The 26,155-nt window shown below is 32.9% G+C and overlaps 1 protein-coding gene across 2 annotated transcripts; it reads right to left on the bottom strand.

Annotated features, from left to right (window-relative positions):
- Positions 1–15,050: 15,050 nt before the first annotated feature.
- LOC123695455 (protein cortex-like) lies at positions 15,051–25,273 on the bottom strand. Of its 2 annotated transcripts, none has more exons than XM_045641315.1 (9): positions 25,133–25,273; positions 20,903–21,016; positions 20,318–20,492; positions 18,396–18,559; positions 17,745–17,893; positions 16,973–17,189; positions 16,175–16,373; positions 15,694–15,840; positions 15,051–15,241 (listed from the first exon to the last, which is right to left on the bottom strand). In XM_045641315.1, the coding sequence occupies exons 1-9, from the start codon at positions 25,160–25,162 to the stop codon at positions 15,102–15,104; spliced, it is 1,335 nt and encodes a 444-aa protein (XP_045497271.1). In that variant the 5' UTR covers positions 25,163–25,273; the 3' UTR covers positions 15,051–15,101. The 2 variants fall into 2 exon arrangements, with proteins under 2 accessions (XP_045497271.1, XP_045497272.1); XM_045641316.1 differs by having other exon boundaries at positions 18,396–18,556.
- Positions 25,274–26,155: the final 882 nt, after the last annotated feature.

Raw genomic sequence — 26,155 nt, 5'->3', positions numbered from 1 at the left:
TTGGAGTAGATGGTATATTATAATTATCGTTGTTTATTCATAGAATTATACTATAAATATTTTTTTCCGTATTTGCATTCTCGGATTCCTAATTTGGTTGATACTATGATGAAATCCCACCAAACAACCTTCACAACAAACATCCATCTATAATATTTTAATTTCTCGCTGTAAACTGAGTGAAGTAGCTTGAATATCTCCCAAATATTAGTCCTTGAATAAATGCCAGGCTTACTACAATGAAGTACTACAGCCAGTTTTATTGCAGGATAATCACGAATAAACAGGGATATGGGCAATTTAAGAAAATGGGCAATTTAAGTATTGGGTCACTGTTGAGCTACTAATGCTAAACTCTAATGGTATACTCATATAAGAGGTGGATAATCGAGCGCTTGGTTAGGCGTGTCGCGATCCGTCATCATCTGCAGGCCATTAGATGCCTTTAGTTTAATGAGAGTGGTGTAAGTCATAAGCGATATGAAAATAAACGTAGCTAAGGTTAGTGTGATTCTCGAAAGCTCTTTATGACACTAGTTACTAAAACCACTTGAAAATCTGACATTGTTCAGTTTTTTATTGAAGGATAAGACACTTCATGGACACTTCCAGACATGGATAATATGGATGAATCTTAGGAATACCTTATGGCGTACCAAACGTAGACTTGGATGCTAACTAATTGATGCCTCTTAAAACGTAGGAACATTTTTTTCAAAGCTGTACAACTTTAATTTAGAATAACATTATTAATTGGATATTTAACTGCATATGAGTTGATTTTAACCGCAATTTTATTTATTTTACGCTTAATTTCATATCTTACACCACTTCATTCGCTTCTTATTTCTCTAGTGATGTAGCCCTTATCGTGAATCGATTGAGAATCGATTAAGTTATCGATATTAAACTCGTAATTAATCATACGTGAACTAGCGAGGGAATTAAATAAGGTGATCGATAGCTATCGACCTGAGAAAGGTAAAAAAACGTAAAGAAAGGTGGATATTTTACCATACTTTATGATTATTAAAACCTGCCCCCCTAGACAAGTGGCTTTCTATTGGCGTATCGTTTGATATAATAGATTATGAAAGCCACTTGTCTAACCCCTCAGTGATTGTGTTTGAGCTTAATAAAGAAAACAAATTTGCATTAATTTTGGGTACATTTTTTAAACTGATATAATATTAGATAGTTATATGAGAGACGAGAGTATAGGTAGTGATTAGAGCCATATTAAAAAGGTAGGATTAAAAAGTTAGGATATTAAATTGAAGCATTTATTTGTCGTTATAATTTATTTGTTTATTATATTACCAACACGTACGTTTCAAGGCGTCAATTCATTATAAATAAAATAATCATGTCCTAGAAAGTATTCATAATGGTTTGCAATAAATTTGCTGAAATAGGGTCATGCAAAATAGATAGCGAATTAATGCGATCCAAATAAAACCAATATAGTGTGAAATGCGCATTACTTGTATTGTTCGCTTCACTAAATTATTGTCGTCTATGTGTAAATGAGAAACTGTATATTTGCGCGGGAATTAATGATATTGCTGCTGAGAACTATTAGAAATGCTAGCAATTTGGACGCTTTGCGGCATGAGGAACTCGAAACATTTAGACTGTTCTGTTTTGGTTCTGTGCAAAAAGTATGCTATGTATTGTAAACCTCTTTGAATACTTATTGGTTAATCCGGGAGGTGAAACAAAATATCATCAATATTATTGGATCACGAATTAAAGGTAATATTACAAATTATAAAAAAATATATAGTTATTACCTTCTGAGATACAGGTAATTAAAACCTAGTTCAGAAGGCAAAGGAATATTGTAATGTTATATTTGAAGTAGCTAATAAATTTTATTTTTTATTTTAAGTATTGAAATTTATTGGACTTATTTTTTGATCTACAGCAATTAGCACTTCTATACGAATATTTCCCAATTCCTAGACAATATCTTCAATGATAAATGATATTAGTATGATAAAATTACAGTTAGGTACTTTGTACCGTGGACAGTACAAAGTAACTGGAACAAACACTAAGGAAGGTTATTTATCGTTTTAATTAGTTATTGTGCCCATCGTATACCAATGACAGGATTAAAAGACTTTCACTTCATAAAACAGTATTATATTATCTGTGCTTTAGTTGTTATTGATTAATTTCCGCAGGTTGTACCTACTTTTATTTTCCACATATTATATGCAAAAAAATCGGCACAACACTTTTTCATAATTTTAAGTTTCACTTTCCGAGCCTAATATACCTAATATCTTATAGACTTAGCTTTTGAAACCACGCGAACATTTGGAAATAAGACAAGTAAAATGGTATTAAAAATACAGCAGCGAAGTCGCGGCTAGACGCTAGTGTATAATAAATCAGATAATTTTAATAGGCAGACGTCGGTTCACATTAGCTAACGAAAAACAGTCAGTACCCTCGATACAGTTATCGGGACGGCAGATAAATTTGATTATTTGCAGGACCGTAGCTGGTGGTCTCTTCGCATTGACTGGAGGCTTACCTATACTAAAGTTATATGAGAAAACAGTGTATTGTTCGTTTATTTGTTAGGAGATAGCTCAGACTAAGCGCAAAATTTTACCTTTAAATTTTTTACTTTCGTTTCCGAGTAACTTTGGTTACATTTTTCTATAACCAGATGAAGCCAGGAGCGTGATGTTCTTTTATAATCCTAATATAGAATGATCGAAGTGTTTACTTGCTCACCAATCTGGCGATCTCTTCAACCGCTATCGCTAAAACATTAACGATAATAGATACCTAGGTACTAGTTTTGGAGTTTTTAAACCTTTTTTTGCATAAGGTACGATAAAAGTTAAAACACTTTTTTTTATACAAATTATTATTTTTACAAACTACCGTGATAATTCTGATGTTGAATGCAATGATGGAATATGAAGGTACTGTCATTCATACATTCAAAAACATTGGATGTTTATCACTTCAAATGAATGGGTATCTACAAAACTACCTTAATACTACTATGTATTACTCAAGAAAAAGTATAATTCTACAACTACTATCTGTCTCCCTCATCTCTACAGCCCATGTATATGAAACCAGCCGAGACAAAGCAAGATAGGCGTATATCACCCAACGTCCGTGGTGGTCCGGCGGCCAGCGCACGACTGCTACATTATAGCCGGCCTTATTAGACGTCATGTTTGTCTGTTAGTTTGTACATACGTATAATATTGCATCAAAGGTTCCGACTCAAACTCTGTTACACTATTTATTGGTCCGTAATGATGTTATAATATTATTTGGTCTGTCTTCAGCTTCACATTGATGCATTGATGCGGTTGAATGTAAATTGTTCTGTTAAAACAACTATATGTGTAAAGAATGAATGAATCGAAATACTATTCCTTAAGTGTCAGTTCATTCCTAGGTTAAGACTTCATTGTACAAGATACATAGATGGTAAATAATCCAGATACTTTGTTGAAGTACAATGTACTGTGCCACGCGGTTTCACCGCGGACGAACCACACATTTTTAAATCTTATGTGTTATTCTGACCTTTATTCCTGTTAAAGTTTATTCAAATCCATCCAGTAATTTTTAAGTGACAAACAAACATCCATACATCCATCAATACTAGAAAACTTTCCTGTTAGAAGGATTCTCTCAAAAAAGAGGTGTATCGTTCATTGTTGGTGATGATTATTACCTATGTTATTTGCTAATAATATTATTTATTAAAGAAGCAGCAGTAATGATGTTCGTATCATTTTAATTGTATGCTTGACTTTTTAAAGCCCCAATTAAAAGTAAACTGCATCTGGCTATGAAATGAGACCAAAGGAACGTAGTTAGGTATACATTCAACCTTACGAATAGCTGGTGAATTCCAGATGAGACATCAAATTTGTTGCGATATAGAGACGATATGATTGGCGAGTTTATTTTTTCGAAAATTGTGTGTGTGCCATAAATTCATGGTAAGTTAATTGTTGAGTGCAATATGAACTTGTAGTGACTTGGGGATAATCCTATTTTAATCATACAGGAAATAGGCACTGGAATACAGATTGCAATGACATGAGCATGTCATGTAGGTACGTAATTGGCGTATTAATTTCGTTTACCAATTTGCGATCGACATTATCGTTCGTCGAAATCGAGTTGACACGGAGGCAATTTGCTTTATGAAAAGGAAGGAAATTGTAATTGGCGCCTCATTTTAGGCGGGAAACGAGCATCGCCTTTTTATTAATTTGTAATTGGAAACGTCACTTTTTTGTTTTTACCGAAAGGTTAAAATGTTAATGTAACGATTAAATAAACGCTTGTTATATCATTTTAAATTGAGGATATAATAATTAAATGTCAATCCATTTGTAAATAGACCACAGACAACATTTCTGAGTATTGACAGATGTTTTTGAAAATATTTTACTACTGGCCTCTAATAACGCAAAGAACAAAAATCCCAACTTTACAGTTTACCGCTTTTATAGTGTAATTGATGTAAATTATTCTAAAGTGGTATAATTGTCCATTTTAAAATAATTCAATTGATCATTAAATGCACGCATGGAGGATTGGTTAGACTTTTTCACTACCTACTATATTATATATTAATTTAACGTTAAAATCTTTACCATCTCAGTCGGTATGCACATAAAGCAAATGAAGCTGAGACATTATAATTATAAATAGCACACATAAATCCATACATAAAACAAGGCCGAGTGTAGTTGACTCGGAAGTCTAACAATGCAAAACGATTTATTATAATAAGCATTTATTAAGTTCGTCGAACATTATCTCTGGTCGGCGGGTGGTGTAGATTATCTGTGACAGGGAGATCAAATCGAGGTTATACGAGACTGTTAGTATGGAGATTAATTCATATCGTCGCTAATAATATGTATAAATTTCCTTTCCTAACAGGTTGCCTGGTAGAGATTGCTGTTCAGTATTAAGGCCGCCTTTTGTACAAATGATGCCTTTTTGTGATATTGTTCTTTTTTTCTGCTTTATTCATTCATGTTTGAACAATGAAGTGTAATAAATACATATATATGTATATCGAGGAGAAAGAAGGCATATAGAAATAAGATGTTATTTAACAAATAACAATTTAAAAATTATGAATTTAAATTTAAAATTAAATAGCTACTAGCCTCTGTCTATAAAAATGTAGTGTTCATCTCTATAGTTATTGTTTCGCGCAAAAATACTCGACTGACTCAAAATGAATTGACCGAAAGTTGTTATATAGCGGCAATAATATATCGCCTGTGCATGAATTTTAAATTTATTTATAGTGTGTGCCTTTAAATAAATAATTAATATAGGTATGCACTCCTTTTTAATCTGGTGTCATATTATTTCTTTGACTTTCACTCAAATTGTTATCATCATTATCATCATCAGCCCATATACCTTCCACTGCTGGGACACCGCCCTCTTATGTAGGGCATGACGCACAACGCGAGATAAGTAAGTGCGGGTCGGCAGATATCACATGTCGACGAACTTTTAATTCTTCGGTACATATATCCGTTTCCTCACGATGTAAATTTTAATGAAAACATGTTATTATAATAGTTAAATTCAATTTACCAAGAAACAAGCTACCTTGGCTCAATAAATCGAGTTTTAAATTTGAAACCCCAGTATAAAAATAAATTTAACAAGTTTAGTATGAACTCCAATTACCCACACATTCCCTACACCTAACAAGCACAATTGAGGCACTGAATCTATGTCCTGGCCACAGATAATATAATATACTCCTAGCACAGCTCCAAATGGTCACATAACTCAGACACAAAGAGGGACCTGATAAATATGGACTCCTCATTCACACCCGGTAAGCTCCCATTGAATTTGTTTAGATTTACAACCAGGGCTTTGTATGGGTAATAAAATATTCGTTTCATGGTCAAGGGTGTCATTGCACAACTAGCTGTAATTTTTTTTATTATGGCAATGGTCAATCACGGCTCATTTTATTTTTTTAAGATTTCAGTGTATTTATTATTATATTTTCTACAATCCTTCTCAAATGAAATACCAGAAATGGTTTTATTTTTCTTCGATTTTCCTTTTTTAAAACGTTGATTCCTCTTTTATAAACGTTGTTTTGTTCACAGAATACAATTTATGGTATACAAGGCAAAAACACGTGTTTTTAAATAAAATATCTTTATTAAAATAACGAAATTTTTTAATGAAGTGTCTTGTTACGAATTTCACCTGTTTTAAAACTACACCCACATGACAATGAAGCGGTGAAAGTACTAAGTAATAATTAATATGTTTTGTGCAGTAAAAATTCTTTTCACCTTTTTACTTTTCAATACGAGTTAGTGAAGAATGCTTTTTAGGGATCCGTAAATCGTAAAACAGGACCCCATTACTGAGACTTCGTTGTCTGTCTGTTGGTCTCCAGGCTGTATCACTTAAACTGTGGTAGCTAGAAAGCTAAAATTTTCACAAATGATGTATTTCAGTTGCCACTATAAAGACAAATAAAAAAAATATATATTAAGGGGGGTTCCTCATAGTACGGAACCCTTTGTGCGCGAGTCTGACTCGCACTTGGCCGGTTTTTTAATTGCATTCATTTGAGAAATGTGTATATTCATTAAATTCGACAACAACAATGAATGACAGATGCGTGAAATGTCATTCTGACAGCACAGACTATATAAACTTCTTTCGTTATTTTAATCGATTGTAATTTGTTTCTCGTTAAATTAAATGATATGTATTAATTACTGGACATATTTTTTTAAGCTTGTGTTTTCGATCCTGTCATTCTTGACATGGTTTGTAACAAGATGTAATATTATTGGTACAAGTCCTCTACACCCCTTAATTAAGGAGCAAATTAATATACAGGTCATCATTATGATAGCATCGGAGATACGATAAAATATATGGTAATTGGTAATTGTAAAATGGTCCTGGGTTCGATTTCCAGTGGGAACTACACAAAAACAAAAAAAGGCTCGGCTCTACTTATTTGTCCGTAAAGAAAATCGATCAGTGAAAAAGATGCATAAGTATATAAGTCTTCTCTTACTAAGATTAACTTATTACGATAATTAATATTTTTCAGGCAGTTTCTTTTTTTGCTTACAGCCATACATATTTTATACCGTTAAATAGTTCAATAGTTTAACGACATTAGTATTAACTTGGTATTGGTATAATAATGTTCTATTTACTATCGATACAGATAATCTTATACTAATATTATAAAGAGGAAAGGTTTGTAATTATGTATGTAAGGTTTTCACGCATAAACTACTGGACCGATTTTGATGAAATTTGGCACAGACAATCTTTATACCCTGAGAAAGAACATAGGCTACCTTTTATTGCGAAATATGTACCACGGGCGAAGCCGGGGCGGATATACGGGCGCTAGTATACTATATTTTGAATACAATAATAAAACAACAAGAACTAAAACCACATAATAGATTATCACTGTGATTATCACATATAAATATATCCTGTTTCACAGTTCATCAGATATCTCAATTAAACATAAGTTCTCATAACACACGCGATTGCAGTTTAACGAGATGTTCTAATGAAAGGAACACATGCTATCGCCTCTGGTTATACATAAAAGTAATCGATATTAATTTCCTTTGATGTGGAATGTTATTATCGATATAAACTTATGGGGATCTTTTCTAGTGTAAATCTAGTAGGAATCTAGAATCTGTAGTTGAACGGTGGGACAGATTATCTTTTGCAGAATCAGTTAAATACTACACAGAAATGAAATTTGGACCCGCATCCTTCTATATTCGATAATGAGGATTGTGGCAGCTGACCTCTCGGTGACTCATTATTCCATCAGCATTCGAATATTTCTTACTCTTTCGGCTAAATGCTGTCAACAGACGCTTATTATTTTCCCTAAAATTATTCCAAACTAGCTGCGCTCCGCGGCACTTTTGTCCGCGTGCCTCCACTCCTGTTGGTCTTAGCGTGATGATTATAGCCTTCCTCGATAAATGAGCGATCTAACACCGAAAGAATTTTTCAAATCGGACCAGCAGTTCTCGAGATTAGCGCGTTCAAACAAACAAACAAACTCTTCAGCTTTATAATATAATAATATAATATTAGTATAGATTACAATTCGACTTCTAATAGCCACAGAACTCACATACCTAACAGTGAACATGAATATAGTAATTTGTATGAATGCGTTCCCACTGATCAAACCTTTCATTTAGCGTGATTACAAACACAAATAAATACATAACTAGATTAAATCACACTCATAAAACAGAAGTTTATTCAGTACGAATTATCAGTACAGATAGGGAACGGGAACAATATGCCATTATTTAGACGTCGGCTAACATTCTGAGGGTAGCTGCGATTTTAATCGTTTGGCTATAAATTGGTTATTCATTTCGTTAGGATTGTATTCATTAGTATTATTGTATTACATATATTAGATATTAATTAATGAACGAAATATTGGTACTGTATGCTTAGAATAATGTACATGCAAAGTTCATAAAATTCATGTCATATATAAATCCATACTTTATTAATGTTATAAATGCGAAAGTAACTCTGTCTGTCTATCTGTTACTCAATCACGCCTTAACTACTGAACCAATTTTCATGAAATTTGGTATGGAGATATTTTGATACCCGAGAAAGGACATAGGCTACTTTTTATCCCGGGAAAATGACGCAATCCCGGAAATCCCACGGGAACGGGAACTATGCGGGTTTTTCTTTGACTGCGCGTGCGAAGCCGCGGGCGGAAACCTAGTACCTAGGTCATATTTTGTTCAAATAAAATAAAATACAGTTAGATATTGTTAATAAAATATTGTCAATTTGTATTGTAATCAATATTGTCTTAGGGATTTGTTATTATAACTTTTACCATAGATAATATAATATATGACGAAGAAGGTCTATGTTTATGTGCCAAATTGACACTGGCAGTCTACACCACACAAAAAAAAAAACCAGAATAGTAAAAACTCCTTGGCATAGTAAATCAAAATCCAGCACAGAATTAAATTGTTAGCCCATAGCTTTCATAAATTGTTAGTAGTGGGTGGTGACCGTCAATTATAAGTTTCGCGGAGACAGGTCGTGAGTCGCGGCGATGTTCGTTTGACAATCGATGGTGGATGCACGTTGTTTTGACGTTAATACCATAGAGTAATTTTTGAGCTGGGTTTGTTGTTTATGGTGCATGTAAATAATTTTCGAATATTTCATTAAATATTTAGATAGGTATTTATAATTTTACTAGCTTACCGCCCGCGGCTTCGCCCGCTTTCTCTAAAAGGATTTGAGATTTAAACTATCCTATCTCTCAAGTTGGATCGAACTGCACATGGTGTGCGAATTTTATTATAATCGGTTAAGTGGTTTAGGAGTCCATTGAGGACAAACATTGTGACACGAGATTTATATATATTAAGATTAACAGGGATAAGCTATGTAAAATGAGTCTTGGCAAAGTATAAGTAAATGTTTTCTAAACTACAAAACCCGTACAAAATTACTGTAAATTTTTTCATTTGGTTGAAGGGATCAAATAGAACAAAATTTATATTTTTAAAGATGGTAAATATTCGTACAAATTTAAATCATTGTCTAGAATCATTCTAGAATACCTATATTCACATCACATATCTGAATATTTTTTATATTGCGAAAGCGTATTCTTACTTGAAATTGGAGTTTGATTCTGCAAAGCTAAAATATTTTTTTTAACTAATAGCATTATGTTCAGTTTCTTATATGTAGTTATAAAAAAAGCTTATTCGCTTAGTCGCGGGTATCAGACATTATGAATAATGAAAGAACACGAATAAAATTATCAGACAATAATGAAAGAACACGTAACTAGGTACAGCCAAATCATCACACACCCTGAGTGCTATTATTAAGACCTAGATTAAGTACTAGATATGAAATCTAGGCATTTGTAATCACATGCGAAATTATAAGTTAGCGAGAGGCGAGAAATCTCGCGTTATAACAAGACTGATAAGATATATTATTAATTTTGTCGTAAATATAGATAGCTTATACAATTTTAATCTATAGTAAATCTATACTCGCTGCTCGCCTCGGCTCCACTCGGGCTCTATTCTATTAAACATAAATTAGATATCAACTATCCTATTTTAAAAGCTACGTAAAACTGCTAAATTGTGCTATGTCAGTAGTTTAGGCGTTCAATGACTATAGTTTAACACAAACGACGATTTTTTATATAAACATAAATGATGTTTATCAGTAACTAGCTTCCGCCCACGACTTTGTACGTGCATCCCCGTTTTTCCTCGTTCCCGCAAGAATTTCGGGAAATCCTTTCTTAGGGGACGCCTACGTTTTGACATCTACCTGCATGCCAAATTGCAGCCCGATACGTCCAGTGGTTTGGGCTGTGCGTTGATAGATTACTATATCAGTCACCTTTGAGTTTTATATATATATGTATATAGACTAGCTGTGCCCTGCGGTTTTACCCGCAGTACTCAGCTCCTGTTGGTCTAAGCGAGATGATAATACATAGCTTATAAGCTATAACCTTCCTCGATACATTGGCTATCTATCACCGAATTAATTATTTAGAAATAGAATTTTTCAAATCGGACCAGTAGTTCCCGAAATTAGCGCGTTCAAACAAACAAACAAACTCTTCAGCTTTATACCTAGTATTAGTATAGATGTAGCTACATCGATTTGATAGACATTGTATTGTCATACATGGACATCGATTTATCTTAATACCTAGGTATACATTTATTAATATATAACAGTAGAACAATAAGCATCGCTTTATCTACTTAAATCAAATGTATATCTTCATTACCACCGTATAAAGTTTCATGTTAATTAATCTTATAGGCGTGGTCTAACCTTTGACTTCGTCTGTATCCAATGAAGTTAACCAATGGTGACAGGCTACGCCTCGACACTTACTAATTTATACATTACCATTCTAATTTATTCTAATAATTTTGAATATGTATAGCCTTAAGAAGGGTATTGATTATTTTGCTTCTGGAACTTTGCTGCTTGTATGAGCTTATTTGTTTGAAAACATGACCATTTTCAGTAAAGAAAAAGTGCTACGTACACGTATGCTGGTATTCAGCCGCTTTGGAAGTTTTAGGGAAACGATACTTAGTAATATATCTACTAATTGAGGTTATATGTGTGAATTAACGAAGAAAATGGACAGATTGAAAATATTGTTTGAATGTATCATACGATTTCTTTTTACCCATTTCAACTAAGTTTAAGTTCTATTTTACGGATTATAATTCGATGTAGTACATATAAATACAATTCTATGAAATTAAAATCTACGCATACATATTAAAAACTATGCAAGGTGGTTTTATACATTTGGTATTTAATAGTTTACGAAACCAAAAACGTAGGTACTTGGAAATCATCACACTATTATTTATTACAATGGCGTATTGCTAAACATTATGTAATCGTATCATAGCTCCAATCCCTATTAATGGTAATAACTGAGCATTTTCCCATTTATACGTCAGTTAGGGTTGTGCCAGATATGGCTGCAATTAGCGAATGCTTGCCGAATTACATTCGCTGTCAATTTGCCACGCACAATAAAGCTATCTCGAAAGAGGGCATTCAACGTTTATTGTCATACATAGACATTGTGTTGTGTTAGTTGTATACCATGTTTGCGCTAGTTGTTAATTGAAAGATGTGTTTTCGTTTGTATCATGAAATAATATGAGAAAATGTGATTTGCAGCGTAGACGTAAGCCAAATATAATGAAAATAATATTATCATGTAGTTGTTGTTTCTTGGTCATTGACATGGTTTTCTCTACCTACATATTTTGAAGCTACTCACGGCTCGATGCTTGTATAAGTATATCATAAGGGTTTGTACCCAGATTTATTCAACCATTAAATTGTCACATTCAAAATAAACTCCAGGCACATATTTTGCCTTATTCTTGCTTATTGCCTCGATATAATATAGTTCTGTGAAGGACAAGGACGCATCATGCAGTATACTTTAACAATAGCTCTTTGTCCCTTTCACAAGCTTAAAATCAGCAATTCATTCACAATAACTTAGATAACCTTACGTCTACTCTATCGCGATTGCATCTACGATATAATATCTCTAATATACGGTATAAATGTGGCAACAGCCTAACATTCCGATATCCTAGATCTGGCCCGCGGGTTTACTTAGCTTTAAAATTTTATTGTAACGACCTATGAAGAGCATCGTCTGTAGTTTACATCTTTATAGCGTTTTCTGCGGTTAGCTTATCTGTCTATTGTTCGGTTTATCGTAACTTCAGTTGGTTATGTTGTTTTGGAATCTGTTTTATATCAAAAATATACGATCGAACGGATTTCTATTGCCTCTGAAGTTTTATTGGGAGCCACTGTCTAATGTTTGTGATAGCGTGGTTTAGCTGGTTATGGTTGAACAGAAGATTATAAAGAAGTGAAAATTAGAGTAAATTTTAATATTTTATGCTTTTGATCAAACAGAATCCTTGAAAATATCATTTAGTTTGATATACAGGGTGTAGGTAATCGTTAAGTGTGCACAGGCGATTATTCCGTAATTATTGCAGATATCAAAAAACTTTAAACTGATATCGAAAGCCCTTTACCTAATGAGTAAAATTATAATAATAACTTTTAAAAAATAAAACGGGAAATATCCAAAAAAGTTACATTAAACACTCCCATACATTGAATTTTCCATACATTTTGTGTTCAAAGCAAATGTTCGAAGTGACGTCCTCGTTTTGGAATACCATTGTATTCCACATCAAACTCTATTTTTATTTCTAAATGAATTTTTATTAAAATTTGTGAAGTAATTTAAGCAAAAATTTAAAGAAAAGAACCAAAATTGTTCATATTACATGTTTAGGATAGTCATATCTCATACTAAATGTATGGTATGCGTTTGGTGTAAAATTTTTGGATATTTCCCGTTACGATTACACCCTGTATATTTGATTTTTTAGATTTGGTCTTGTCACACGTATCATATTCTAATAGAAGATCGTTAATTTTGCTTTATACTCACTCTTAAACTTCGCTTCGATAATAATTCGCGCAAAGACAGGACAACGTCTGACGAGTAGACCTAGTACATATTATATCAATAGATAATAAAAGTATTATGTAACATACTTAATTTATAACGATACAATTTTAAAACTTCGAAGGCACCGCTAGGTGATTAAGAGTATTCTAGAGATAATAATTGCCTTATTTACTTTGTTAGCCGATTATAGATTACCTACAGCACTTGTTATTTGACATGCTATGGATTATGTGTGGAAGCAATAATATAATGAGACGTATAGATAAATTATAATTTAATTATGTCAAATATATTATATTCCTTGTTAAAGTTATAAATGCGAAGGTATATTTGTGTTTCTTTCACGTCGCAACGGAGCGGTCGTATGATTTATTATAATTTTTGTGTCTGGTGGTAGTTAGGTCGAGTTTACCGGGGCGGGGTGGAAAATCTCATTGTTATAGAAAATTCCCTTAACTACGCAGGCGAAACTGCGGTTTAAGCTTATGACGAAAATAGTTTGCACATTTCGAATGTTATGAAATTTTTGCTAAAATTATGGTATATTAAAATGCATTGGAAAGTGAGTTTCGTAAGGCCTAGAGTACTTTATGAATTCACCTATATTAAAAAAGAAACATAAAATGGAATTCCATCTTCGAACTCAAGGTTTCTGATTAAATTCATAGTCACTAAAATACGAGAAGATAACTCACTGTAATTTATATTGAGCAATATATTAAGTTATATGAATATAAGGAATTTTTATTCAGCTTTGCCTGTATATCTATTAATACAGTAAATAAATAAAAACACATGACTTTAACACATAATTGCGTTAACTATTAAAGTTAACACGTTTAATTCATATATTTATAGTAAAGGTCACTTTAATCATATGATTAGCCCCGGAAGTAATTATTGGTAGCAGATATTAAGCTGTTAGCTAAATAATTTTATAATGTTAACGCTAATGTTCGATTTTCCGTTAATTGTCCTTTACTTTGTATGATTCGATGTAAATGAGTGTTAAAATAGCGTATGCTATTACCTAGGTAAGGAATAAAGTGGTTTTTTATATGACTAGGGGTGGGATATATGCGTTTTTTATATATAAGGCAGGTGGCATATGCGGCATTTCAAGAGGTTCTAATGAAACTCAAAGTCAAACTCAACACGTTTATTTCTTAATTATTATATCATTTTTAGTGAAGTGGTAAGCGATTGTCCCTATAGCCGAGAATTCTTGGACTCAATTAGCTTCCTTGGTCACTGGCCGCGAAAGTTCATCACGACGCCAACTTAACCAAATCCCTTTAGGCCCTTGGCTTCAACCAAGCTTACAACATGGTCTGGTGGTAGATGTACGCAAATATTTTCTACACTAATATTATAAAGAGAAAAACTTTGTTTGTTTGTTTGTAATGAATATATATATATAGCTCATAAACTACTGGACCGATTTTAAAAATTCTTTCACCATTCGAAAGCTACATTATCCACGAGTAATATAGGATAGGTTTTATCCCGGAAATTCCACGGGAACGGGAACTATGCGAGGTTTTCTTCGAAACCGCGGGCGGAGCCGCCGGCGGAAAGCTAGTATGAAATAAGCCTGGATATATGGATAAGCATCAACTTCTAAGCTATACATAAGTGATTTTTTTTTAAATCGAAATAAAATGTCAATCCAAATTCCCAAATTTGAATAAAATTTTCCGTATTTCTTATAAAATAAATGAAACATTTCACAACTGTATTAGAAACGTGTAAATAGACTTATGTACACTTATATGTTTTTTATTTCTTTTTTTAACTTATATATTTTTAAATTCCCTACTATCAGGAATTGAACCCAAGACCTCCCGTCTGCAGCACTTACCACCAATAATCATTTGTTACAACATTACATAAAAATGTTAAAACAGCATTAATTTGACAAACATATTTATTAACAAGAAGTACAAGCCAGTGCCTTCAATCACCGTAGGGCATAGCCCTGTGTCACTTGATCCATGTACACTGGAATGGCGGAGAACCTTCTCAGCTGAGTTTTCTTTATATTTTTATCTTCAGGTAGAAAGTTCCAGATTATTAGATCCTCGTCGGATGTTGCAGTGGCTATATTAGAAAAAAAAAACATTTTAATCGATAGGTTCTATGGGAATTTGTTAATGTTTATTACAAAATTGATGTTTACTTTTATCCTGTTAGATAGAAGTACGGTTGTGCTATTTTACATAAAAAAAAAAACATTTATAAATGCGCTAAATACGCATATGAAGAGATATGATTTAATGATTTAATTAATATAGGTTTGAGGTTTGATATGGAATAGGGAGTCATGGTACTAATAAGTATACAATAAAAAACTCAAAAGGTAATTTGATTATTAAAAAAAAGAAATTATTAAAGATATCATAGAAAGTGCAAAAAATAAATAATTACAAAATATTATCCGTTTATGACGCAAATGTTTTGTGTATTCTGTGCAAATGTCTTTTTATGTTTTTTATGTAAATCTTGTGTGTGTGCAATAAAGTATTATCTACCTATTTATCGAAAGGTCTTACCAAGTTTAGTGCCGTCCGGGCTGAAGACCATGGTCCTAACGCGGTCGAGGCCGGTCCTGCCGTCGTCACACCACTGGTCCACTACTGTCTCAGGGTTGCTTAGAACTACTAATTGGGAACTCGTTTTTGGATGGAGGAGTCCTCGTTCTATGAGAAATATAAATAATAATTGCTCTGCGTTTTATTAATGAAATAAAATTAGGTCAGTTTTAGCCAAAATCTAGCAAACAAATATATCGATCAGTTATTCCATTGCTTACTTTAATAAATGAGGGTAACGACTATAAATTAATAATGTATCCTATAACTATAACAGATTGAAATTAATTTTTTATGGATATAATCTAAGGATATAATTAACCAAAACTCCATTTTTTTTCCCCGGGCAGGACAAAAATGAACTAACATCAAGCTATTAATATGACATATTAATTCACCATTATTAAATTGCTTGTAAAAGTTAAGTTATTTAGATAAATACCTATATTGAACAAGCTCAAAACGAGTTCTCCAGTTCTACTACTGAACAGCATAGCATCCAGGTAGTATTTACTGCCTCCCAGGGTCGACTTCTTGACCTTACCCGTGGGCGCTTCGCACATGACCACCTTGGTTTCATACTCTGATGTCACAGCGCCTATGCCGAGGAGCGCACTTCGCCATGGGTGCCACGCGGTTACCTAGCAACGGTTTGTTATTTTTATTTATCCATACTATAATAATTTTAATATTATAAATGCGAAAGTAACTCTGTCTGTCTGTCTGTCTGTTACTCAATCACGCCTTAACTACTGAGCTAATTTGCATGAAATTTGGTATAGAGATATTTTGATACCCGAGAAAGAACATAGGCTATTTTTTTACCCCGGGAAATAGGATAGGTTTTATCCCGGAAATCCCACGGGAACGGGAACTATGCGGGTTTTTCTTTGACTGCGCGGTCGAAGCTGCGGTTGGAAAGCTAGTGATTTTATAGGTAAGTTCGTATTTATTGAGAAGGTAAATTACGTAAATTACTAATGTGAAGAAAATAAATTTCTTATCTAAGAAGTAAGTTGAATAAGATTTTGTCAGAAATTAGATTATTGGCTTTATGATACTATCGATATTACGAATTAGAAAAAAAAAGTTTATTTAAGATCTCTTACATTTAAGTCTTACAATATGAAAGTTAAGATGAAAGTAATCATTTTTTTTTTCGCAACTTTGCTTTTTACATACTATTTGAAGTTCAAAATTTTTATTTCGTATACACGATTTTACAATAATATATACACACCAAATTAGTATATGCCTTATTAAAATCCAAGCAGCTGATCAGATCCAAGTACGGCCAAGACAACAGCATGACCTGTGTGCTATTTATCGTGGTGACGGCAACGAAGCGAGCGTCGGGTGAGATGCGTACGGAGAAGATCGGCTTCCTGACGTGACGCGCTAAGCTTATGTAGTTGCAAGTGCGCGTGAAGGACGCGACCATACCGCCCGTGCAGCCGCTGTAAGACGGGACTATACATTAGTTTTTCGTATAATATGGATGACGCTTTGTGTCTTGCTGGCGTAAAGGATGCTATAACATCCTCCGTGCAGCTGCTGTAAGACAGGACTACTAGTTATAAACTAATCTATTGTGTATTGAAAAAGGTAGTGGTACGCGTGAAGGACGCAACTAATTTAAGAAGATCTAGAACTTGTATTGCCATTGTAGTGCAGCACTTTGGGAATAAGTTATAGCCTATAACAATAACATATATCTATAATATAAAAATGAATCCCAAAATGTGTTGGTAAGCGCATAACTTTAGAACAGCTGAACCGATTTCGATAATTCTTTTTTTATTATATTCCTTGAAGTACGAGGATGGTTCTTATGTAGAGAAAACGTAAACATGTACCACGGGCGAAGCCGGGGCGGACCGCTAGTTTAAAATAAAATAGCGAATTGTTTTTATCAATATTTCACATGGGACAAGTTCCATAAGTTCCACGTGCCACGTTATCATAAGAAATGCTTTATCAACTGTATGTGTTTAATTACTGGTTTTACTGACGTGACATATGAGTTTCCCGTGGGGCTCCAGTCCACAGCTATGACAGCGCATAGCTCGGGCTGCGGCAGGTTGCAGAAACATCTGCTCTTGGCAATACATTTGCTGTTCGCGTTGTCGTGGATCTCGACTGTCTCCTTGTCTGTACCTAGCTGGAAGTGTAAGCAATGTGTGTAATCTATACTAATATTATAAAGCTGAAGAGTTTGTTTGTTTGTTTGAACACGCTAATCTCGAGAACTACTGGACCGATTTGAAAAATTCTTTCTGTGTTAGATAACTCAATTATCGAGAAAGGCTATATGGTATCACGCTACGACCAAATGGAGACAGCCACAGTGGGTGAAACCGCTCGGAGCGGCTAGTGTATGATAATGGTATTGGATGTGTCTATTAAAACATACATACTCTAAGATTAAAACCTTAATCAAGCGGATAGAACAGTGTTGGCTTAGCGACAAAAACAAACATTGGATTAATATCGAACTACATTATTCATATTGTCATTGCTCCAAATGGTTAGCGAAAATATCTCAATATCGTATATCACTAATATAATATGATCAAAAGATTTAATTTATATTATTCCTAATAATATAACAACATCCTAAAGTTTCATTTAATGTTAAGAAAGCATAAATTTAAATAACAAACCATTAACAGTTCTCCTCTTGGGTCAAACTTGCAGGACATAATTTCTTGCATAGCAAACCCTTGTCCCGTCAGGTTTTGGCTTCCCCAACTCCACTTATGATAGTTCCTGCCCAGAGCAGCCACCAAGATGTTATCACTGCTCCAGTCAAGTATTTCTGCAACTGCTGCATTTCTAAGTTATACCACAATATACAGATACATACAGTAAGGAAACTTCATACAAAATGTTCGAAATGGCTCCCCCCCCCATAAAGCGTGTTTTCGAGGGTATTGAGGGGGATCGATAGTAGCGGGTGACACATCCACAGATTTTGAATATAGTATGGAAAAAAGTTTAAAGTGATGTCATTTCACATTAAATAAATATCGATTGTTTCAGTTTGTAGCCCTTTCAATAAATATATACCTGTATCGTATCTGACTACAAGTTAAAAAGAGACTATTTTTTAATTTCTATAGATATGGCAGTATGAGTTTTAAATTATGTTGACATATTTTCTACCAAAATGATAGCTACAAATAGTACCTATTAGGAGTCCAGTCTGTTTAAAGACCGCATCTATTTTTTACGCAATCTAGAAGAGCACGAAAATCTAAAAAATGGAAACCTTAAAAAATCTTGTTTAAATTTATGTGCATAATTACGTAAATATTAGGGAAGAAAAAGATAGATAATTATAATAATTATTGTATTTTTATCGATACGTGACTTTACCACTTTGTCAAGCACTAAGCCTGTCAAACTATTTTCTTTTTCATCCTAAAACAAAAAGGTTATATAAAAGGAGGTTCTATGTTCGTATAATAATAATTTTAATTTATTTTTGCATATTTTGTGTTTTTTAATTTAATTTAATTTATCGTTTTAAAAATAATTTAGTAGGTATACCTACATACAAGTATTGTTAATTCTGGTTTAAAATAATTATTGACTACTTATATGTATCATACAAATATCAAGCATTATAAATAATTTAGGTAGGTACGTCTACATTAAAATAGCCTTCGGCGTCCAAAAAAGACAAGATTTCGAAATATAGCACTGAAAAAAACGTACCTATTTACTTTTACAAGGTATATATTTTATTGAGATTGTTTCTTCTTGTAAATTCATATTTAGGCTACACCATTTTTTAATTTTAACGGGTTTTAATCTTAAAATTACCACAAAGTCAACTGTGAAAAAAAGCAAACAGAAATATACAGGCCGAATTGATAACCTCCTCCATTTTTGAAGTCGGTTAAATATCTAAAAGGTAACAGCCCTATAGCTATACGTCATAATTTCATCGCAGGGGCTTAGTTTCCTAACTGTATGTACGTAGTATATATCTGTCAACTGTGGTTATACTTTGTATTGTTACCTCTTGATGGAACTGCATTTACTAGTAATATAACACAATTCACTAGTTCCAATTTATTTATATTTTTTTAACAATAAACTATGAGCGGTTTCGAAACATCATCGTCAGGATGATGTTTCTACTAATATGAATATGAATTGTGTGTTTCTATTACTATGTAATGCATTTAAAGTATTAATATTTGTACTGGCAATTAAGAAGTGAGATGAAAGGCCAAGTTCTTAGCGATAAATTGTCTCTTCTTGAAAATTAAGGAAACACTGACGAACATTTCAAAAGGTATATGTAAAATTGTATTTTCTCCGTATGTCTATGGTTAGGGTTAACAATTGCTTTTATTTTTGGTTAATAATTATAAAATGTATTAGTGGTAATAATTGGCTATCCTTAGTTAAAAATACTATAAGTGTTAATCCAAGTTACCCTCTATATGTGTGCTAAATTTCATTTTAATCGGTTCAGTAGTATTTGCGTGAAAGAGTAACAAACATACACATACATACTCACAAACTTTCGCGTTTCTAATATTAGTGTAGGATGTTTATTCTAAATACACACAATCAGCATAGCTATATTCCGGCAGGTCCAGTATGCTGTCCGCAGGGGTGAGGTAGCTCTTCTTCCTCGGCACGCAGGGCCAGGGCTGCACCACATATTTGTCGCTCTCCTGTTCCACACCGAAGGCACGGTCTAGACTGTCACCGTAGCTCTTTTGGTGTTTGTATTTTGTGATCTGTAATTAAATAGAAAAAAGGATTTGTAAATTTCACCTCAACGATTGAGTGTGTTCATTTTTAAAGAAATAAATTACTTGGAAAATTGTGATTCGATTGCCAATGCTAATGCCCTACTATCTGGACATATAATAATTAAAAAAACCATATTTAAGGATGTTCTTCAAATGAGGCTTCATCTTTTGATTAATTGGTTCATGTGTTTATTATTTGGTGATTTTTAAATATAATTCATTAAATAACTGAAATAATTTGTAGTCTCATTTAGAAATTACGATGCCCCAATGCCTACTCAAAGTAACACTACACAACTACTTTGCCATTATTTTTATACAATAATTCAGATACTAACGAATCTAAAAAAGCATAGTTTAAACTATAAAGCATAGTCTTAGCATAGTATTCTTACCCAAGCATCACCATCAACCGCCTGACAGTCAGGCAGTGACCGTCGCCTCCTGGGATCACTGACTGACTCTCGTGTGTGCACAAATCTGTCTACACGATCTGATTGTCTGTTTAACTGCAACATTGAAACAAAATGTTCATTAATTCTTTATCGTTTTATTTTCTTTTCATTAGGTTATTTTATCATTACATCTTACTTTTTATATTAAATAGTTCCATTATAGTTACGATAATGTTGTTTTTTTTACTTCGGAAAAATTTTTGAATGGATATAGAAGAATTGACACATAAATAGGCTAGGTAATCATATATCGGTCGTCACATTCAAATTTTAGTTATAGTTATATACTAGCTTTCCACCCGCGGCATCGCCCGCGCAGAAGTAAGAAAAACCCGCATAGTTCCCGTTCCCGTGGGATTTCCGGGATAAAACCTATCCTATGTCCTTTCTCGGGTATCAAAATATCTCTATACCAAATTTCATGCAAATTGGTTCAGTAGTTAAGGTGTGATTGAGTAACAGACAGACAGACAGAGTTACTTTCGCATTTATAATATTAGTATGGATTCTTTATTGCACACAATTTTTAATTTTACAATAACAGGATATCAGAGGCAATTGGCAGCTTTATTGCTAAATATTTGTGTTTTTAAAATTAAGTATAAATAATTTTTCATTTTCGACTAAGTATTTATTTCTTAAGGACGCTATAACGTATTTTTACAAAAACACGCTGTTTTTCGGTACCATTTTAACTTAAAGCAATTACACGTGAGAACATAGTAATATCTTAATTTAAAGATAATATATTCAGCTCTACGTGCATCTTATAAAAATTGTACGACGTCATACAAAATTGTCGCTGAAATACGTTTTTTCCATCACAATAAACGCATAAAATGCAAAAAAATGGGGTCTAAACCGGTACCATTTTAGGAAAATTAAGAGCCTAATCTATCTTCTTAACTATATCTTATTGAGGGATATATAGTCCTTTATATATGGTGTAATTTTTATGAATCTAAATCAAAATTTTATTTCAATAATGAGCTAAATTAAAAATACTTGTTGATTTCTTCATACATTTTGTTCTCGCGGTTCGTCAGACCGCGCTCAGAAGCGCTCTTGGAAGGACGGGTGTATCGCTCCTCGTGCCAAAAATAAAAACGAAATAAAAAAGATTATTGTGCGTGCAATGTCTTTTTCGTGATTTGAAATATTTGATACTTTTTATGAGTAAACTGTATAAGTTTCATATTCCAATTATTTGTAATTTAAAATTATGTTTTTAAAATTACCTTGCCTGAGATCCTCTTTTTTATGGGTTGTTGAATAGATTGGTGGGGTAAAACAATTCAAGATGGCGTCGATGAAAATTTGGCTTTTTTTCGTGATGGGTGTCATTTTCATAGTTTTTGGGGTAGCTATTACCGAATATGAGGTCAAAACTGAAATCCAAGATGGCGCCGACGAAAATTTTACATCTTTTCGTCAAGGGTGTCATTTTCATGGTTTTTGGGGTAGCTATTAACGAATATGAGGTCAAAACTATAATCCAAGATGGCGCCGACAAAAATTTTACAACTTTTCGTCATGGGTGTCATTTTCATGGTTTTTGGGGTAGCTATTAACCAATATGAGGTCAAAACTGAAATCCAAGATGGCGCCGACGAAAATTTTACAACTTTTCGTCATGGGTGTCATTTTCATGGTTTTTGGGGTAGCTATTAACCAATATGAGGTCAAAACTGAAATCCAAGATGGCGCCGACGAAAATTTTACATCTTTTCGTCATGGGTGTCATTTTCATGGTTTTTGGGGTAGCTATTAACGAATATGAGGTCAAAACTATAATCCAAGATGGCGCCGACAAAAATTTTACATCTTTTCGTCATGGGTGTCATTTTCATGGTTTTTGGGGTAGCTATTAACCAATATGAGGTCAAAACTGAAATCCAAGATGGCGCCGACGAAAATTTTACATCTTTTCGTCATGGGTGTCATTTTCATGGTTTTTGGGGTAGCTATTATCGAATATGAGGTCAAAACTATAATCCAAGATGGCGCCGACAAAAAATTTGACATCTTTTCATCATGGGTGTCATTTTCATGGTTTTTGGGATAGCTATTAACGAATATGAGGTCAAAACTGAAATCCAAGATGGCGCTGACGAAAATTTGACATTTTTCGTGATGGGTGTCATTTTCATGGTTTTTGGGGTAGCTATTAACGAATATGAGGTCAAAACTAAAATCCAAGATGGTCGTCGAATTTCAAGATCGCGTCATGGTAATACTGTCGCGTTATGGAGCAAGGCGGCGATTTTGGTATCTATGAATCTCGCCAAAGAAGTTTCACTCCTGACACGTTTTCTCGGCACACACGTTCTTTTTTATTTTATTCTCTTCGTTTAAATGTTTTAGATAAACTTTATTTTAAATAAAGTTTAGCGAATATATTTAAAGAATATATTTAAAGTTACTAATATCTGTCAGAATATTAACATGATTGCCACAGAGTTGCGTTTTATATTAAATTTCTAAATATGCATTTCAATGTTCTTTAAAATTGTTTTTTTAAGACTTTCTACAAAACTGTGGTTGTTAACGTTTTTGTTATTTTATTTAAGTTTACTTTAAAGGAGTAAGAAAAATATACCTAATTATCGACGGTTACATTGGGGATTTGGTAATAGCTGTCTCAAAAACCTTGAAAATGACACCCATGCCGAAAAGATGTAAAGTTTCGTCGACACCATCTTGGATTTTAGTTTTGACCTCATATTGGTTAATAGATACCCCAAAAACCATGAAAATGACACCCATGACGAAAATATGTAAAATTTTCGTCGGCGCCATCTTGGATTTTAGTTTTGACCTCATATTCGTTAATAGCTACCCCAATAACCATGAAAATGACACCCGTGACGAAATGATGTAAAATTTTCGTCGGCGCCATCTTCGATTTTAGTTTTGACCTCATATTGGTTAATAGCTACCCCAAAAACCATGAAAATGACACCCATGTCGAAAAGATGTAAAATTTTCGTCGGCGCCATCTTGGATTTTAGTTTTGACCTCATATTCGTTAATAGCTACCCCAATAACCATGAAAATGACACCCATGAAGAAAATATATAAAATTTTTGTCGGCGCCATCTTGGATTTTAGTTTTGACCTCATATTGGTTAATAGCTACCCCAAAAACCATGAAAATGACACCCGTGACGAAATGATGTCAAATTGTCGTCGGCGCCATTTTGGATTTTAGATTTGACCTCATATTGATTAATACTTATTTAATAGCTACTCCAACTCCTTGAAAATGACACCCATGACGAAAAGATTTCAAATTTTCGTCGGTGCCATCTTGGATTTTAGTTTTGACCTCATATTGGTTAATAGCTACCCCAAAAACCACCCACATTTGCAAATGTGTTTGCTACTTATGAAAAGTTCATATTTAAAGATATAGGTAATGTGAATGTGTGGTAACGAATTTAATTTATTTCATTCCGACTGTTTCTCGGAATAACATACATTTACTAAGAATTGCTTACAATGCCGGGTTTAATATATTGCCGGTAACATATAATATTATGTATGATAATAATTCTTAAAAAAGTATTTTATACATTTCTTAAAAAGCTTCGATATTGTATACAATAATACAATTCATATTCAAATTGTTGTAAAATAGTCACACTTTTTTAAGTTGGTTGAATACACTAAAATACTTATAAGGATCGTACCTACTAATAATAGTAACAAAATGAATTTTTAAAGTTCCCAGTAATCTTCTGGAATCAATTTCAATAAAAATATAAAAAATAATAATATCAAGTATGAAGATGGTCTATAAAATGGAATGCGCTATGTTTACGTGAGCGCGATGTTCCCGCGAACCACGTGGCGACGTTAGATACCTAAATTTGAGTAACGCAGATTTGTGACAGCGTCCTTGTTACCACAAATTGTTAAAAGAAAGTTAAGGCAGAAGAAAGGATTATTTAAACAAATTTCTGACATCGATTATTATTTTAATGGTTTTCTAAGTTATGAAGTATCATATTTCAATATAGTGAGAATATGTTGTTTATTGCATTTAATATGTTGTTGTTTAAATAACAAAAGACAGTATTTACCAATGATTAGCAAATAGTATTCATAGATTTGAATTCAAATTTGGCCAATTCAACGTTGTTTCTAATGATGTAAGAATGTACTTACGGATTTTTTCCTAAACGTAATTCTTTCCATTGTTTTTAAAACAATAATGACGAAATCTTCGCAAAAATCTTCGTATTGTGTATACAAAATTAAAATAACAATATATTAATTACATAAATTTTATTTATAAGTGTAACCGATCATTGTGATTAACATATTTCACAAAAAATATGACGGTAGTTGGAAAAAAAATTCAAATGTTGCTGCTTTGTAAAATGTTGTTAATTTCGTTAATAATTATACAAATCAACTCTTAAAATAATCTAAATAAATATTATTTTATTGTGATAAACTAATAGATAAAAATATTCAACATTTGTGGGACTAAAATTGATTATCGTTAAAAAATAGTTTTTCTGTACGAAACTAGATGGCGCTGAATAAAATTTTTAGTGTAATTACATACATTGTACGCATGATCCATGATATCATACTTATTACAGTCGTATTTACAACACGTAGGAATTTACTTGAGACCTGAGCCAATAACGTTATTTTCAATATAATATTATAGGTACCTTTCCAAAATAAATAAAATATTGGAATGTAATTCAAACCAAGTAAGTCCAGTTTTACTTACTTTGAGTAGTATTTTTAAGGTAGAACTAATATATCGCATTCCAGCCGAGTCTCAAGTTAACTCGTATGGGTTATACACTTTCAATTAAAACAATGCACACAACAACAACACTCAAAAACAATATTTATGTATAATAGAACTATTTTATACAAGAAGTAAGCTCTTAGTTTCTAATCCTGTATTTAGTGAACAATAAAGAATTTTTCATTCATTCATTCAATACACATGAGCTTAAATTTACATACATTTTCGATCATGACATAGACGTTTATAAGAGAAGTAACTTACAAGAAAGATTTAATTGAAATCCACACAATAATATGTAGACTGTGGGCTCTGAAAATATTACACACTAGTTGTGCTCCGCAGTTTAACCCACAGTGCTCCGCTCCTGTTGGTCTTAGCATGATGATATATTATAGCATATAGCCTTCCTCGATAAA

The sequence above is a fragment of the Colias croceus genome, chromosome 11 (genome assembly GCF_905220415.1).
Source record: "Colias croceus chromosome 11, ilColCroc2.1".
NCBI classification, from domain to species: domain Eukaryota; kingdom Metazoa; phylum Arthropoda; class Insecta; order Lepidoptera; family Pieridae; genus Colias; species Colias croceus.
The sequence above is the reverse complement of the archived record's forward strand: the minus strand, read 5'-3'. Positions and strand labels throughout refer to the sequence as shown.